The 18994-nt window shown below is 41.7% G+C and overlaps 1 protein-coding gene across 1 annotated transcript; it reads right to left on the reverse strand.

Annotated features, from left to right (window-relative positions):
• Positions 1-4211: 4211 nt before the first annotated feature.
• LOC113188100 (thiamine transporter 2-like) lies at positions 4212-11398 on the reverse strand. Its single transcript, XM_077795171.1, has 3 exons — positions 11249-11398; positions 8425-9236; positions 4212-4299 (listed from the first exon to the last, which is right to left on the reverse strand). The coding sequence occupies exons 1-3, from the start codon at positions 11396-11398 to the stop codon at positions 4212-4214; spliced, it is 1050 nt and encodes a 349-aa protein (XP_077651297.1).
• Between the last annotated feature and the right edge of the window lie 7596 nt (positions 11399-18994).

Here is an 18994-nt window from a genome sequence, read left to right on the forward strand (position 1 = left end):
ATCATTGTTTTTAAATTTACAATTGTCCTTCAGTATCTATGGGAAATTGGTTCCAGGACCTCTAAAGATATCCAAGCCTGTACATGCTTGAATCTTTTTTTTTTAAATATTTTTTATAGTAAATAGACACAATACCTTCATTTATTTTTATGGAGTGCTGAGGATCGAACCCAGTGCCTCATATATGTTAGGCAAGCACTCTACTGACTGAGCTACAGCCCCAGCCCTGCTTGAATCTTTTATATAAAGTGGCATGTATCTGCATACAAGTTACACATATCTTCCTGATACTTTAAGTTGTGTCTAAATGGCTCATAGTACCTAATACAATGTAAATGATGTAAATACTTGTTATATTGTATTGTTAAGAGAATAGTGACAAGAACAAAGAATCCACATATGTTCAGTACAGATGCGTTTTTTTTTTTGGTCAAAATTTTTGATCAGCAGATGCAAACCCTGTTGTAACAGGGACAACTCTAAAGTTGCATATGACTAGCTACTATTTTGTTCAGCTACTGTTTTTGTACGTATGTTCATGAGAGAATAACCTGTAATTTCCTTTTCTTGGAATGTTTGCAGCAGCTTTTGGCAAGAAAGTTATGTTTATCCAATAAAACAAACTGGGAAGCATTCCTTGTAAATATTTATATAGACTGGCATGATTTCTTACTTGACTATTTCACATAATTTATTTGTGAAGCCAAGGTGGACTGGAGCTTTCTTTCAGTGAAGATTTTTATCTAAGGATTAAGTTTCTTTAATAGGATTCTTGAGGCTTTTTATTCCTTCTTGTGCACATTTTAGAAAATTGTGATTTTTAACAGAGATTTGTGCATTTCATCTAAAATTTCAAGTTTATTGGCATAAAGTTAGTAATAAAATCTATTATTGTCTCTTCAGTATTTGAAAGATATGTAATTGTGTCTTCTTTTTCATTCTAGATATAATAGCTTATGTTTTCCCTCCTTTTTCCACAAACAGACTTTCCCACAGTTATTGGTCTTTTCAAATGACTAATTTGATTTTTCTGATTTATATTATACTCTTTTCTATTCTATCGATTAATTTTTTGCTTTTCTCTATTATTTTATTCTTTTTGCTTTAAATTTAATTTGCTATTCTCTTTTAACACTTGGTGATATATGTTTAAGTAACCTGATTTTATTCTTTCTTTTTTAAAAGAAATGCATCCTAGGCTCTATGCTTCTTCCTTCTCACTGTTCAGCTATGTGATATAAATTCCGATTTTCATATTTTCGCTATCAATCATTTCAAATTGTTCTCTAATCTTGACAATAATTTCATTGTTGACTGTGTTCTTTTTAAAATTTCAAAACATTTGGCTATTTTAAAATCACAAATTTGTTAATGATTTCAGCTTCATCGTGATTATCAGAATACATATTCTGTTTGAAATCTGTTGAGAGCTACTTTCTAACCCAGTGTAGGAGCTTGGTTCTGATCAGGATTCCTTGTCCTCTTGAAAGGAAGGTTTACTCTGCAGCCACTGAGTGCAGTATCCACATCTTTGTGGGGAATGTATTAGACATGAAGATAAGTCTTATTGACATTTTTGTCTCTGTTCTTGAAAGAGATGTGCTCATATTTCCAACTATGAGTGTGGACTTTTTATATTTCTCATTTGAGTTTTGTCAGGTTTTGCTTAATTTTGTTTAAGATATTATGTACAGATTGATTAACCCTTTTACCATTATACATTCATTATTAAATTTACCATAGTAAAAAGACAAATCACTCTTGTATTATTGTTTGCTTGTCTGATATTAGGATCACTAAACTAGCTTCCCTTTGGTTAGTGTTTGCATGGTATAGCTTTCCCAACCCTTCAGCTTTCAACCTTTTGGAGCCCCTATTTTCAAGAAGTGTTTGAAGCCACATAGGGCTGAGGAGGTAGCTCAGTGGTAGAGGCTTGCTTAGCTTGGTGTGTGCAAGGCTCTGTGTTTGATCCCCAGTGCTACAAAAGCAAATAGAGACAAACCAATGAATTAATTAATAAAAGAGAAAAACAGTTCGGTTTTTGATTATTTTTAGTTCATTTAGTTGACTTTTTTTTTCATGTGCTTAGAGAAAATGGTTCAGGCACACTTTAATGATCTGATTGATCTATTTGTTTTTAAATTTGCCACCTCTTTGGGGGCTTTCTGTTTGTCCTGCCTGGTCTGGGCTCATTCTTTTCTTTATTTTCTTTTGTTGTATTAATTAAGTTTAAAATTATTTTAATTTTATTCTTTTAGTGGTTACCATAGAGATTAAGTTGTGTATTTTTGAAGTAGTAGAGTCTACTTTTTAAAAACAATTCTTTGACAATACAGGGATGTTGCAGTACTTTAACCCACTACTTCTGCTTCCTTTTGTGTGGTTCTAGACTTTAATTCTAATTATATTTTTATTATTTACTTTTTTATTTTGAGGGTGTTCTGGGGATTGAACTTAAGGGCACTCAGCCACTGAGCCACATCCCCAGCTCTATTTTGCATTTTATTTAGAGAACAGGGTCTCACTGAGTTGCTTAGCGCCTTGCTTTTGCTGAGGCTGGCTTTGAACTCTGATCCTCCTGCCTCAGCCTCCTGAGTTGGTGGGATTACAGGAATGCACCACCATGCCTCGCTCTTACCTATATTTTCAAAGGAAGAAACACTATTATTGTTGTTTTAAAAATCAAAATGTCCTTCAATTTACTCAGCATCCACCCTTCCTGTTATTTTTCCTGCATTGCTGCCATCCCATTCCAAGTTCTTGTGCCTAAAGAACTCCCTTCAGTATTTCTTCTAGTGTGAGCCACAACAATTCTGCCAAATTTTTGTTTGTCCCAGAATGCCCTTATTTTGCTTTATTTTTTGGAGAATATTTTGCCAAGTATAAAATTCTAGGTTAGTAGTTTTTTACTTTTATTGCTTTACTGTTATGTCAAGGGAAATGCTTTCAGAAAAATAACCAGGAAGTGAGGGGCGATGTCCTGTGCTTCACATGTCCATCCAGCAGCATGCCTTGCCTCCTTAACTTGTTTTCTTACCTTTTTAATTAATCTGCATTAAATTTTTAATATTTTAAACTTCGATGTGATATTTGTTATGTTTGTATATAGTTTTGTAGAGTAGCTACACTTCTAGAACAGTCCTGAGAATATTTGGTATGTTGTTTCAAAAAGAAGTAGCTTAAATGCTCTCTGATGATTCAAGTAGGCAAGGAAAATTGGGAGTGGAAACTAAATTAAGTCAAAACTCCACCGAATCACATCCTATTATATTATGTTACCAAATAAGACAAAATCAAAAGCAGAAAGTATGTCATTGCTTATTAGTTGTGAGCACTTTACTTTGTTCCACTGATTAGTAGTCTTAATCAAGTCCTAAGTGAAATTTGATTAAAATAAAAATATAGTCCCATTGTCTCTTGTAGGAAGCATTTGCCGTCACATTGCAAAAGGTCATTCAGAAGGAAAGCATAAACACATTTTGTTGCTTCAGATTTAGACTGTTAAAAGAAAGACATAATAAACACTTCGGTGGTTATAAGAAGCACGTAGTTTGTATTGAATGCCAAAGACTAAGCATAACACACCCAGATATTTGGTGTGAATGCAGGAGGAACAGTGAGACCTCATCTGCTGCAGACAAGGTCCCAGAGACCAGCTTTCCCAGATTTCAGTTAATTTCAATAGACCACTGTGAAGGCTGCCGTAGTCCCTGAAAAGAAAGGAATGGACTTATACTGTATCTTGTTAGTTTCTTCATAGTAAGACAGCCTACAGGATTGTTGAAATCCATATTATAGAAATACTGCATATTTTGAATGAAAAAGTCACTCAGTCTCGTTCTCTTAGAGTTTTAAATAGATCAACGGAGTTTGCGTGCCCATAAATCCATAACCTGGAAAGGACCTGGGGAGCCCATTGCTTTCTTTCCTCTTCCCTTTGAAGGTGATAAAATTTAGGTGCAAAAACCTGGTGTCAAGTAAAAATGAATCTGGACTTAGGAAGAAGCTTTTATTTAGAAGAGAGATGACTGCAATAGGGACAATGTTCTGGTCGCAGAAATGTGCCAGTGTCCCCAAAACAAACAGAAAAAGGGTGTTCTTTTATAGGGGAAAGGCGGGGCAGGCAGAGATCAGCAGAATCCCTGCAGGGGGAGTTGGACATTCAGGGGGAAATGCTCCGTGAGCCTAGACAGGAAAGTGTCCTGCTTTGGTCAGCCCACTCCCAGGGGATACTGATAAGGGGACACATTCCTCAAGTTTTTTGCTTGCTCAGGGTTGAGGACAGTGGGATTTAGGAGCCTGTAGCAAAAAGAGGAGCCTGATTCAAGTTTGACAAGAAAAAGCAGAAGGTGAGAGATGGGGAACTGTGACCACGTGGCCATTGGAGGGAGGCGTCCAAGATCTCCAGCCTGGAGCTGTCTAATCTGAGGTGCCCTCTCTGGACTCACATAACCTTTCCACCTGCCCTTTACCCAAGATCTCTCCCTTTGCCTTCATCTCAGTTTTCTCTTTCTGAAACATCATTTAAAGAGTTGCCTAAAGATACCTGACAGATACCAAACTGCTTTTCAAGAATTCTCTCTAAATACTCTCCCAACTATTTGTGTGAACATTCCTTTCTTTACTTGCTCATTCATTCATTCACTTACTCTTCAAATATTTTTTTTAGCTTCTTTATGGCACAATATGGTGGTAAATTTGGTGTCCCTGCTCTTAAAAACTATGCAGCCTAGAGGGATCCATTAAACTAATAAATGTCTAGTTTTAATATAGCAGGAGAAGAGTTATGAGGGGCTGCTGACTCTCACCCTAACCTAACTCTATCTCTAGTCAGCCCTTCTTAACTAAGGGTACTTTTCTTTCTGGGGCCTAGATGGCTATATGTGAAGATGTATTTGGTTGTCATGATGAGGAGCATCCTGCATCTAGGATTCAGAGGCTGATGATGTGGCCACACATCTTACAATGTGTGGGACAGCCCCTCCACCCCAGCAAAGGATTATTCAACTCCAAACATCAACATGCTGAGGATGGAAAAGCTCTGACCTAACTGATCACGTGTTGGGGAGCACATGTGGCTATGGACCCATCCCAGGAGAAACTCATCTTCAAATGTGCATTAAATAGATGTCTTATGGTGTGTTCCTACCATGTGCAGAGCCGAGCAGACAGCTGTCAGATTTCATACCATTTCCAGCCTTCTTTCTTAAAGACCCGGTTGCCTTTTAGCAACCCGAATATGTGGTTTTGCCTAAAATTTTGATGCTAGGTCCTTGCTACTACAAGGGTACTAAAAATCATTTAATTTTAAAGAGTTTTAGGCACTGACTTTGCTGGAATTTTACCTTTTCTATACATGTCTCAAGTAAGAGTGTATCACAGGACTGGGGGCGAATCTACCCCCACTTCTCCCCAGGAGCAAGTATTTACAGTGGAAATGAGCTTAATAAGATCAAATCTTAAAGAAGGTTTCTAGAAGTCAAATGGGAACTTTCAGAAAGGAAAAGGAGACTATTAACAACGGATCCTGAAATTTCCAATACCTAGGTGGGTGTGGAACCACCCAAGTTCAGAATAAATATCTTCAAAGTCTCATTTGATGTGAGAGCTTTGTTATGTCAGGAAAATACATGTGCATTGTTGGGGTAACTTCAAAGACATCTCTGGGCTCTGCCCTTCTTATCATAGGCCAGTAGGACTTGCATTAGCACCCCCTGGAGCACCGGTGCCTGGGACACTTTGCCTGTCCCTCCCTGCACCTCCTTTCTTTGGAAAAGTGTTTCAATCATGACAAAACATAAGCCGGGAAGGGACAAGTATCTAAAAACCCCCAAGTACCATGGCTTCTTAACTGGAGGGACATTTTGACCAAGCAGAAAGTTCAGGAGAGGGTTCGAAGTTGGATACTGGATCTGAAGACCCTCAAGCACCAGCGAGATTCTCAGGGCCCTCCCAGGCCACCCAATCTTCCTGCCTTTTTCCTACTGAGTAAAATGCAACCTCAGAAATCCATCTCTAATTGAACAAGGATGAAGCAGACACCAGCCAACTCCAGGGAAAGCAGTGAAGTGAATTCTTGGCACCGGCTCCTACCCACCACGAGGGGCTGCCTCACCTGCCACTGCACACCTTGCCTTGCCCTGCCCTACCTGGTGTGCTCCTGGTCTTCTGTTGTCACTATCACCACAATCAATAATTACTACTGCTTAGGAGGAGGCTTGTCCCTGGTTCTTACCAACAATAGTGAAATAATATGCATAAGGCCAGACAGAAAACCATGCAGGACAGCCAAACAGCCTGGCTATGGAGATGGGAGGGAAAGTTTCAGAATTCACTGTTATTCTTGCAGATAAATCAGAAGGCAACATATATACTGTTAAGGAAAGAAGCAACATCATTATTAAAGTTATTGATTTGAAATCTTTGAAATATGTTAGCCAAATATCTTTGGCTATATCCTGGAGGAGAAAATTTATAATATACTGACTATCACATGTATTTGGATGTGAACAGAATTTTCACTAAATAGAATGTTTCCTTGTGAGCTGATAGGATCCTTACATTACCCCCTCACCCACCCACCCCATCTTACACAGTCTTACCTGACTCTTTGATTTAAATATTGGTCAGATTGGGAGTACTGCTCAGTGGTAAAGCACTTGCCTAGCATGTGCAAGGTCCTGGATTAGATCCTCCGAAACAGAAAAAAGGAGGGGAGGAAATAAGACCTTGGTCAGCAACCCCACTGAACTGTTCAAGATCTATAATCGGTACAGGGCCAATTTATGCTTTTGTTACAGACCTGGGCCCTTCCAGGAAACTGAGGCAGTTCAAAGATCCCCCTCCCCACTGCCAACCCTGATTTTTCAATCAAATCAGAAAGATTTCAGACATGTTGCTCAGAGTGATAGAACTGAGCCTATTGAAAGGACAGGAAAAAAGAAAGGGGACACTCTCAAGGGAAAGAGTGGGTCCTCTCAGAAAGGAGAGGGACAGTGTGCCTCTCCTGCACCCCAGTTTTATTAAGGATCCCAGAGACATTTCCAGAGAGTCCCACCTGGGTCCACCTCTTGAGATTTGACTGGCAGCAAGATGACATCACACTTCCAAGTCCCACTGCCATGGCAACCCTAGGTTATTTTGGTCCGTGCTGACTGGTTCTCATTGGATTCTTTACTACTAATTCTGACAGATTTTTTGGTTAGGAGGAATTCTCCTTATCTCCCGAGTCTTGGGATCTGGTCTATGAAAAGGGTCACAAAGTCTTCCCCTTCAGGGCAACGTGGGTTTCTTTTATTGCCATTATTTGGGGCCTGCATTTCTCTTGTAGATAACAGGTAGTTTGCTGAGGAATGTGACCTATCGTGTCCACTTAAGCCAGGCAAGACTTGCTTAAATTGCTTCTTAGAAAAGAAAGCATGTAGGGGTCAGCACAGTGAGCCCAGTTGCAGAAATATTCCCTTAACCTTCTGTTCACATCTCTCTGTCCCCTATCACTTTGGACTATAAGCCACAAATCTTTTTCTGTTTTTTATTATTATTTTTCACAATTCTTGTCACATATTGTTGCTGTTTTTCTACAGCGTGCACTGTACACTGTCGTGAGTGCCATGGCTCAGTTTGCCCACCTCATGTCCACAGCTTGCAAACGACAGCTAGAGTTAGTGAAAGACTAGAGAAAGGAAAGGGTCTTGATGGTTCAATCTGAAATCTCCAGTTGTCCAAGGACAGGCCACATTTGGTCAGTAGGATGCTACCTTGTCACTGATGTCTTTAGGGAAAGGTAGAGCTTCAACAGTCTTTCATGACATTAGCTGCCTCTTTTGAATTTTGTAACTGAAGTTTTATTTTTTTCCAAACTATCTAGTCTTCAGTGTTGAAATCATTACCACGGTGTTATCCAAGATTACAGTTCGAATGCTTAATAATTCATTTTGTATTAAAAATTATCAAAAACTCTGTTTTTTACTTAAGACCGACCTTACAATATACAATTACCTTTACATTAACATCCCTTTTGGTCTTAAAAGTCATCTTATGAAGGAAGCTAGCCAGTATGGTTCTGGCCTTTTGAGAGAACCGAGTGGATTAGACTGGAGTTTTAATTGACTTGCCCACTTGGGAAGTGATAGAACATGGATAAAACTTGAGACAGCATTTTTTTTCCCATTGATTCAGTAGTCCTCTTTGGTATAAATAGCAAATATGTCACATTAACCACATGCTGTATACTCTTCCTAACCTTAGGTTTTGTAATTGGAGGTCTCATGAGCTTTCTCTTCTCAGGGCTCCACATCACTGAAATATACTCATTATAGTTATTTCCAAACTGCCTAACCATTTTTTTTTTTTTAACCATGGAGTATCTCAGCTACATAGAATATGCACATTTTCTTCACATGGATAAGATAAAGTCTTGCATACCAACTCCCCAAGGTTTCAAGGGCTTCTACTGCTCCATTATAGATTGAAAAATCTTGGGATGGGGCCTTGTCATCCCACAGGATCTGCACATAGTTCAAAACCTGGTTAAAACCCGCTGTGGAAAAAGCCCACCACAGGGACCAGTAGAAAAGACGCTTTGAGGAGTAGCACTCCCGCAGATCCTGGAACCACTGCACGCAGCTCCTCCAAGCCTCATGTTTGGGTTTAGGGCTGCTGGCCTGGCTCTCCTCCCCATGCCTGGGAAGGCTGCCTGCTTCTTGGTGGGCTGCTTCATCACCTCTAAGGGCTTCCTCTGGGACGGCATTCTGTCCTGGTGTCTTCTGAGAAGCTTGTTTGCTGGGTTTTGCGTGGAAAAACATGCTCTTCTTGGGCATTGGCAGAAAGAGTGAGAAGAAGAAAGCCATGGAGACAGAGGCCAAGGAGATGACATTGAGGTGGAAGTAGGACACGTTTGCCAGGGAAACCAGGAGCTGGGCCAGCACCGAGGCCGCTGTGTAGGCCACCAGCGTGACACTCCGACAGTAGCCGCTCACCTTCTGGTAGTGCTCTGGGCTGACCACACTGTAGATGTAGGCATAGTAGGCCACCTCGGTGGCCGACACCAGACCATAGACAAATTCAACCAGCTGCATGATCTTCACTCCTTGGCCAAACAGGAGCAGCAGCCAGGTGACGATGAAGCTTATCCCCTGTAAGACGATGACCGGCTTGTAGCGGACGTAATCAGTGAGGACAAACATGGGGAGCAGCAGCACCAGGTAAGAGTAGGTCCAAAGTGGAAAGTTAGTTGTCTTTTGTGGTCTGCAAAATTAAACCTGGAGAGCGCGAGGGCAGAACTACCAGGAAGTGAACTGAACTGTGGGTCTCTGACACAGACATGGTTAAGATGACGTGCATCAATCCCTGGACACATTGCTTGGCCTCTGCCAAAGTGGGTCCGATTTCATACTTTACAAGAAGTTCTGACAATATGTTGAAAAGCAACACAAAACCTAAATTCAAAGAAACAAGTTGGAAAATGACAGATATTTGTAACTGGTGGCTTTATACCTCCAGGAAGGTGGAGGGGGAGGAGGAGGAGGAAAAAGAGGAGGAGGAGGCAGAGGAGAAAATCCTTGGCCTCTGTCTGTTCTGTGCCTTTTTCTCACTCTTTCTACCAATGGTGAAAAGGAGCTTGTTTTTCCATGCTCTCAGATGAGTCACCTGCTGTTAACTTTTAAAAAATGTAATTTGATCTGCATAAGCTACTGAGGTTGGGGAAAGAGTTAATCTTTTTACACTTTGACTATCCAGGGCAATGCAGGACTGCTGAGGTTCTGGGCTTGTGGGTACTTAACAAAATAGCTTACTCCTCTTCAAAGTCAGAATCAAAAGGTCAAAAAAGATGACTCAGTACTGGAAGAACTTGATCACCATCACCTTTGATCCACATTGGTGCTTGAATGAGCGTTCCATTGAGATACCATCAGGACCATCAGTTAAATATGGTACAAATGACTGGTTAGAGGTTGAAAGTCAGATAAAGAAGTGTGTTTGAGTCACTCCTCTGTGTTTCCCCATTCTTGGCTGGGCTTCTTAGGCTGCTCTGGAGGAACCAGGAGAAACTACTTAGCTCCCTTTCTCCCGCCAACGTTCTCATGGAACACAGGTAGCATTAGCAAATTATCTGAACGAGGCAGTAGTACGGAAATGATGCATGGATGGAAGATGACATAAAGGAGGCAGGATAGTCCCTCTCAAATCTCTCTTCTCTTTGAATTTTCAACCCACTGATTTTCTGAGCCAGAGAATGTACTTTGACCTAATCTGGGACCTTGAGGTTCCAGGTCGACCTTTACCCAAGTGCTTCTGTAGTTTGGAGAACTTTCTTCCTTGATTTTAGAAATAGCTACTAATCTGGGAAAGGTCTCATTCCAGCTCAGCTTTATTGAGTCCCTGGAGTCTAGGTCCAGCCCAGTGAATCTTCCAGCTAAAGCAGTTTGTGCCTAATGGCAGCCAAGATTGGCATGCACTCATGTCTACCGAGAGGAGAGCAGTTCCCTTGGTGTGGATGGAGATGAGGAAAGAGAAGCCAAAGAAGAGAAAGTTGTGATCTTACCAATTACCATTGGCTAAATAACCAGGCTATAAAATGGAGGTTAGTAAATTATTTTCCTGAAGAAAATGAACCAACGCAGTTTCTTCTTTGATCTTATCATTGCTCAACAGCTTAAACCAGTGCTTCTCAAATTAGCATATGTCAGATTCACCCTGAAGGTTTGTTAAAAAACAGAAAATAGGACTGGGTCTGAGAATTTGCATCTTAACCAGTTTCCAGGTTATATTGATGCAGGGTCTGGGGGCCACACTTTAAGAACCACGGGACTTGAGGCTTCTTAAGACTAGATCCTTTGACCTGAGTAAAATTTAAAAGCAGCCTAATATTTATACATAAAGAAGGGGAAATTTTCAGAGGCCTTTTCACATGACTTTTGGTAACTTGCCCCTTGCCCCTCCTCCACCCCAAATCTTCTATTATTCTCTAAGTCCTACATGCCTAAGAGGGGATGGCGTGGTGTTAGGTTAATGATAATAAGCAAAAACTCCTGGAGGTTTGTTTTTGCACAGCCAGAAGATAAAGTAAGTCTTTAATTTTTTCACCTACTCCAATTTTGTTGTAGCTTGAATTTTTATTTTTACATAACTGATACACAGACATGTTGATGCCCATCTTAACAAAGTTGACATCTGAGATCATAAGAAGTGTTGCTATTTTGCTCTTACCCAAAGTGCTGGACATAGTTGTAACTAATTAACTTAGCACACTGAGGCTCATATTTTTGTCAAGTCCTGTTAAATAAACTATGATAAATGGCTCTGATGGTTTCATTATTGAGAAAAAAAAACCAAATAGGCAGAGAATTACTATAGGATAAAGCCAAGAATGGTTTGGTGAAGTTTGGCAACAAGTCATGCTTGGTTAAACTGTCACAAAAATTTTAAAAGCAAGTTGGAAGACTGGTCATCAATTCAATTGATTTCTTTTCATAAAACATGCATTTTATTCTTCATGTTCCTCTCGTACTATCAAAAATGAAAAAAACATCCCCGTGACCATGAAAATATGACACAGGTCAAGAAACGAACTTGAACCTTTGCTTTTGGTTTCTTGTCTTAACGAGAAAAGTAATGATTGCCCAAAAACACTGTAGGAAGAGATTCAGTTTCATTTCAACTGGAACCATGGTGTCACTGATGAAAACCTACAATATGGCCCACGTCACTCAGTCAAATCCTCCATTAGTCTTTTAGTTTCAAAAATCAGGGGATTTTTCCTGAGGCAGTGGAAGGTGAGGAGGTAAGACCGGTAGCTTTAGACAGGAAAGATATCCACCAACAAACACTTATTAAGCATCTATCTCTCATCTCCTTCATGAGCTCCTTAACATGTCAGTATTGCTAAGTGGAGACTAATTTTAATGAACATTTAAATGCAGAGAATTAAGCAGCCCTTGGGGAGTAAAGATTTTTTTCCATTACTTATTGGTGCATTATAGTTGTACATAATGGTGGGATTTGTTGTTATATATTTGTACATGCACACAATATAATTGTGCCAATATCATTGGGGTATAAAAGATTTATAAACCAGCATAGGTATCACTTTTTCTAAGAATTAAACTCAAAAATGAACGTTCAGCTACCCGAGAGCTGGGATCAGCTTTGTCACCAGGGTTTAACACAGTGTCTGACCCAGCAAAAGTACCCAAGGGGCATGGACAGAATATCACTCACCATTTCTGAGGCCAGGGAGACTAGCTTCAGGCTTTTATGTTAGGAATAACTACTGGTTCCAACCTCATGAGGCAGCCTGTTTGTAAATGCAGAATGTCCAACTCAAAAATGGTTGAATTGGTGGGTTTGAGTAGATTAGGGAATTCATCAGGACCACAATGAAAAGACCTACATAACAAGTGACCATGCGGAGAGAGGGCTGATTCTCTCTAAATGGGGAATTTCCACTCCTCAGTTTAGGATGGGCAACAAGTTCGCCCCCTGCTGGTGTCTTCACTTATTGTCAGAAGTCAGTGTATTTTTATTTTATCTGTCAGTGTTCTGCCTATGCAGCCCCTCTCAATTGAAGGGCTTTCTTTGTGGTCTATAGAAAACTAATGACTACCTAGGAAGAACTTTGAAAACATAAAGCATACAATATTCTTTGATTATGTGGTCTATCTGAAATTGAATGGAGCAAAAAACTGGACATGAAAAGTTCAAAGTGTCCTTCCTTAGGGTTCTTTCTTCTAATTCCAAGGCATTTTTTTCTCTTTCTAAAATTAATGATGAAGAGTGAGCTGTGAAAAAATTCAAAACTGGATTTTTAATCCCAGGTAAGTGGCATAACTTTTAAGCAGGTAGCTGCTTTTTTGTTAGTTAATATTTAATCTGATGCTTCAAAGGTCATTGAAAACCAGTTAAAATGTTACCCAACAAATGCTCTGGTTACTTCTAATGATGTTAAAATGTAAATTCCTAGCCTTCCTGTGGAAGAGGAGTCCTTTGAAAGCAGTGGACTTCTGGTCCAGGATATTGAGTTAGGCTAGCATTGTTTCAGACAGGGTTCCTGTAGCCTTGGGACTCTGGGTGCTCAGAGGTGGCTTACTCCCCAGCAGGAGGGGGTTTCATATGCAACCCAGCTATTTCTGTAAGGTGGGTCACCATATATATGTAGGTATGACTATATTTCTGTTTTATTTGATCCCAGCTGTCTGACATTATTCAAATTCCTAAATGTTTCCAAGGCCCACTGATTAAAAGAAAATAAAAACTACCCACATTAACATTTGTGAGGAGTAAATGAGATCAATCACTGATTTTCTCTAAATAGGGAATCAATAGGAGAGGACTCAGGACAGTATCTGATACAATAAGTACTCTTTTTCTTCTAAGAATCTGGTCTAGGCCAGCTGACCATAAAGTTACAAGGACCAATGAATTGCTAACAACATAAAAACTTGTAATGGCAGACCCAGCTAATTTGAATTGTTGATCATCTGTATAAACTATGTAATCAGGGGCTGGGGGTGTAGACTGGCATGTGTAGAGACCTGGGTTCCATCCCAGTACCACCACCACCACCACCAAAAAAAAAAAAAAAAAAAAAAGAAAGGTGTAATCACTTTCAAGGTTGTAAGAAAAGAGACTGATGAAAAACTGAATTTATTTTTAACTAAGTTAGCAAAAAGAGCTGTTTGATTAAGGAATTACATTGTTTGAAGGTACTTTATCACTACTAACTTATGTAAGAAAACTCATAAATCATCCTTATCTTTCATTTTGTCCAAGATGCACAGTTGTCCACTCCAGGCAACACCTGAGCCGTTTAGTTTATTTCTGCTCAAAATACAGAAAATTCTGCCCACATGCATATTTCCCTATTCAGATATTCTATCCAATGCATTTACATTCTTCTCCATAGTGTAACTCAGTGCACATTTACTCTGTGCTTTTGAAAGAGTTGCAAGAAAATGATCTCTATATTCCAGCTCATCATGACTCAGCATTGAAGGTATTTTTATCCAGATCTCTTAAATCAGCATCCCATTCGACACAGCTCCCATCGGAACACTGGTCTGCCCTTTCTTACTGGCAGTGTGAATGCATCATTTTTAATGCTAATGGGGCAGATTTTCTCCTAGTTCATTTTCCATGGTCAAATCACTGATCTTGCTATTTAGATGCCATGAACTAGCACCAGGACCATCAGGGGCTGATGAATTATTTGATATCAATTTTGGAAAGCAGGATACTGCTGTAATAATTACAGAAGTGGCTTTTGGGACTGTGTAATGGGTGGAGGCTGGAAGTATTTGAAGCCTTGGAGAGAAAGAGCCTAGAAAACCTTAAGAGACTGTTGGTAGAAATGCAGTCATTAAAGGTAGTTCTGGGAAGGGCTCAGAAAGAGGTGAGGAGAGATACAGAGAGATCTCCCATTGTCTTTTAGAGAATCCTTGCATCTCCATGTACAGAATGTTGCTAGACTTATGAACATCACCATGCTTCTGGTGAAGTCTCGGATGGGAGGAAGAACATGTTATTGGACACTAAAGGAAAAGTGACATTGTTATAAAGTAGCAGAGAACTGGAGTGACTTGGGTTGTGCCATTGGAAAGAAAGTAGAGCTTGTAACTGACAATGAACTTGGGTATCTGGTTGGGGAGATTTCCAAGTACGATGTGGAAGGTGCAGCCTGATTTCTCCTTGGTGTTTATAGTAAAATGTGAGAAGAGAGAAAGAAATTGAAGCAGGCACTGCTACACAGAAAGGAGTTGGCACCTGTCAACTTGGAGAGTTCTTAGCCTCTCTAGACAGTGCACTACAGACATAGCCAAGAGTGTGGCTTGGCAACTGTTTGCTAAATAAATGAGGTGTGTAACTCATGGATCTACTCAGAGGTCTCAGCTGAAGCCAGGAAGTGAGAGGCAGTTGTTCAGGAAAGATCTGTGGACGATCCTCTGGTCTGGTGTCTTGGATCCCTTTGATTGCAAGGGAGGCTGACAAGGTTTTTGAGTTCTGTAGCAGAAACATTTCCAGTCTGGACTGAAAGGCTCAGAACAAAATTAATGAAGAATAACTTAAAGGCCAGAGCCTTGGGTGCAGAGGTCTGGGTCAACAGGACCTCCTCATGCAGGCCCACTGCCCCAGTGGTCCAGCTGGGTGGGACTGCTGCCCCTTGGGCCCAGAGAAAGAAGCAGCAGAGCTTAGAGCACTGTTCTCAAGCCCTGAAATCTAATGGGATTTTCCCTCCTAGGTTTTGGATTTGGCTGGAATTCCTCTTTTCTCTTCCCAGATTCTCCTTTTTGGAAGGAAAATATCTATCCTATGCCTGGAATATTGTATTTGGTAAGCACATAACTGTTTCTGATTCCAGAAGTCCACATTTGGAGAGAAATTTTGGCCCAGAATGAATCATGCTCCAAGCCTGATCCATAACTGCTTTGGATGATGAAATTTGGGACTTTGAGGTGATGATATTTAGATGGCATTTTGGACTTGTATTCGATGGGAGGATAGTTAAGAGTTTTGAGGGTGTGGGGATGGGATGCATGTACTTTGCACATCGAGAAGACATGATTTTGGGGGGGGCTAGAGTTGACTGTGTCCCCCAGAAAGATATGTTTAAGTCCTAACCCCCAGTAAGTCAGGTGTGACCTTCCTGAAAACAGAGGCCTTGCAGATGTCATTAGTTAAGATGAAGTCGTGCTGGAGTAGGGTGGGTCCTAATCAATAGCTGGTGTCCCTGTAAGAAATGAAGAAGAGACACGGAGACGTACAAAGGGAGAAGACAGCCAGGGGCAGAGAACAGAGTGGCGTGATACACCTACAGGACAGGAACGCTGAGGACCGCGGCCAACACTGAAGCCGGGAAGATGCAAGGAGGGATCCCCCTTCAGGTTTCAGAGGGCACATGGCCCTGTCTAGGTCTTGTTTAGGGCTTTCAGTCATTAGATTTATGACACAATAGATTTTCGTTGTTTTAATATGCATAGTTTGTGGTACTTAATCACAGCAACTATAGGCACTAATACAGATTCCAGTGCACCTGATTTGAATTTATATCATTTGCACAAAATACGTGATCCATTAATTGCCCAAGAAACACAATAGGGCTGGGGAGGCAACTCAGTGATAGAGGGCTTGCCTCCATCTTCAGCACTGAAAAAAACATTATTTTTCACGGAAATCTGCTTTGTCCTGGCTTTCTCTTTCTATATTTCCATTGTTGTAAAAAAGAAATGGGACAGATGAAATTTTATTTACATGTGAGGTGAAATCTTCCAGTTTATTTTCGTAGCTGCCCATAAATATCTTTAGCCAGGTAATGGGCATGAGCCAATTCCCCACGTAAGCATTTGAAAACTGAGATGTCCTCCTAAGAGACTGCAATGTAAGTTGTAAAAACTGAACGTTATAGGAAATGGATAGAGTGGGTAACCCTTGCAGGTGCCCCATCTTTTTAAGAAAATTATAATTTTCAAATAAATACTGTTAATCTCTTTATAGCTTAGTCATTACTGTATTTGTAAATTTAGTTAATTTTGATTTCTCGAGGACACCCGTGTTTATGGCTTCGGCTTCCCTTCGTCAAGTTTTCAGGTTGGGGAACAGTGCATCCTGGTGGCAATGAAGGTGTCTCTGGCGTGGGCGGTTGATGCTTCTGGGGCGTACATGGCAGATCCTTGCTGTTGGCCAACAGAGTCTCATCACCCGTGGCGCTCAGGCAGCCTTTGAGGAAGGAGGAAGGATGCAGGGAGGGAAGGAGGCTGTTTTTTTGGGTAGTTGTGACAGATTTGCTCTGACTCATTTTATCCAGTCTCCTTGGTCATGAGCAGAACAGTGGCATGGCTTGGCCAGAACCAAGATCCGGGCTGGAGGGAACATCCTGTCTCAGTGTTAAAGGCCGGCTGCCCGAACAGGGTGTTTGCTTCTACTTCTCAATGCGAAACCTGTTGTTTGCAACTGGCGTTATCAGCATAGACATTTTCTTTGAAGGAACAATGAGGCCTGGAGATGTGGCTCAGTGGTAGAGGCTGTGGGAATCCCACAGTCCCCTTCAAAGGTGGCCCCCAGTGATCTGGAGACCTCCCACTAGGCCACACCTCTTAGAGGTTTTTCCTGAGTGGCAGGCAGTCTCAGCTCCTGGGGGAAGAGGCTACATTCCGCGGCTTGGAGGCTTGCTGCTCCAGAGAGTCACATTGGTATGAAAATAGGTTTTGTTCCAAGTCAAATCTGAAGGAAGACAGAATAAACTTTTTGTTTGAAAAGTTCCATCTTTGAAGGCTCTGAGCTTGAGGAAAGGTTTTAAAAGAGAAAAGGAGGCAAGATGGGACACAGAGCAGGAAATACGAATACTCAGCCTAGTTAGCTGGGCTGGACAGGCTGGGCAGCTGGCCATCTCCAGGTCCCCCAGGCCAGCGGGTGAGGTGCAGCTCCTCAGCCTTTACTCTCTGCCTGGGGACGATGCTGTCAATCTCAGAGCGGCCTCTCATGCCATTCTGCTTCAGTTTCACCACCTTCCAGGAGTGCCCTGGGCTGAGAACCAAGCCTTCAACACATGGGCCTGAGGGAGACATTCCAGATTCAATCTAAAGCACCAGGTTTCTTCTAGAGCCTTCTTTTGTTATTCGTGGCAGTGTTACAAAGAAATTGGCAGTGGGTATTGTTGGAAAGGAGGAAACTCATACTGAGACTGAAAACACAGCTCAGATTGAAACCTGCTGAACACCTGTCAAGTAGAGAAATTGCATTTGTGAACTTTGGAGCTTCCGACAGGCTCTGCCAAGCCTGTTCCCCCACCCCCACCCCCTTCACTGAAAGCAAAATGGCGCAGAAGTTATGACCACGGCCACTGGGTGAGGAGCTCATCTGCGAATTTGCTCCTCACCTGGAGGGCTTGTTTCCACACTGACCGGGGTCCCCATCCTCAGTCACTTACCCCACGGGACTTGGGACCAAGCATCTTCACTTCTAACCATTCCCAGGCGATGCAGCAGCCGTGGGGCCCTCACTTTGGGAGCCACCTTTAGCAATGAGCAGTTTGGGCCACTGCTTAGGCTTGAAGGTTCTGCAGTCCCTTCAACACGGCTTCCCTGGAAGATGACAGCAGAGGGCAGTGTCACAGCATACGGGATGGGCTGCAGCCTGACCTCCCGCTCCATCAGCCAGGGGTTTCCAGCTGGGCCAGCGGACACTTGCTTGGATCCGTGTACGGGTTGTATCTGTTTTGTTAAGGCAGGTTCCTTGTAGGAAACCAAAGGTAAGTAAAGTCCTCCTGCTCAAAATAAGTTTAAAATCTGCTGTCTCTCCTCTTTATTTTAAAGTCATACCCCTACCCAGCTGGAGAGCTGGTGCTCTTGATTTGTATGATTCTATTTCCCATGATTCAGAGAGTTTGGGTCTCGAGAGAGGATTTGCTCTTTGAGTCTAAATGTGCATTCAGTGACCTCGGTTCTCTTCATAATGGAGATAAGGCTTGAGACTGAATGAGTTGGGGAACACCGAGTTCAAGTTATACAGGCTCCGTTACTGGGATGCACCTCAGAGCCTGGATTTGTACATTGGAAGCCACTGGCAGAGGATGTGGCACACAGCACACGTGCCAGGAGAGTGACTCTGAGGTTTCTGGAAAGGACCCACCTATTTGGGTCATAATTCTTCACTGTTTTCACAGGAATCCAAGATTGGCTGCAGGAAGCGACAGCACCTGTCTCCTGACTGCAGCCCACGGTTTGGTACAGTTCCCAGGCAGGCAGATGCGTTCCTCTGCAGGGCCTTGGGTCTTGCCCTCCACCTGTGCGAACACTTGCTCAGGATGCCTGTGGGCGTGTCCCATCACTTCCTGCAGACTGTGCTCAAACACTACTTATCAGACCGCTGTCCAAAATGACTTTCTTTTTGACACTTTTTGGGGTTTTTTTTGGTACTGGGGATTGAACTTAGGGGTAATTAATCACTGAGCCACATCCCCAGCCCTTTTTATATTTTTAGATAGGGTCTCACTAAGTTGCTG

Source organism: Urocitellus parryii, chromosome 1 (genome assembly GCF_045843805.1).
Source record: "Urocitellus parryii isolate mUroPar1 chromosome 1, mUroPar1.hap1, whole genome shotgun sequence".
Classification (NCBI taxonomy): Eukaryota; Metazoa; Chordata; class Mammalia; order Rodentia; family Sciuridae; genus Urocitellus; species Urocitellus parryii.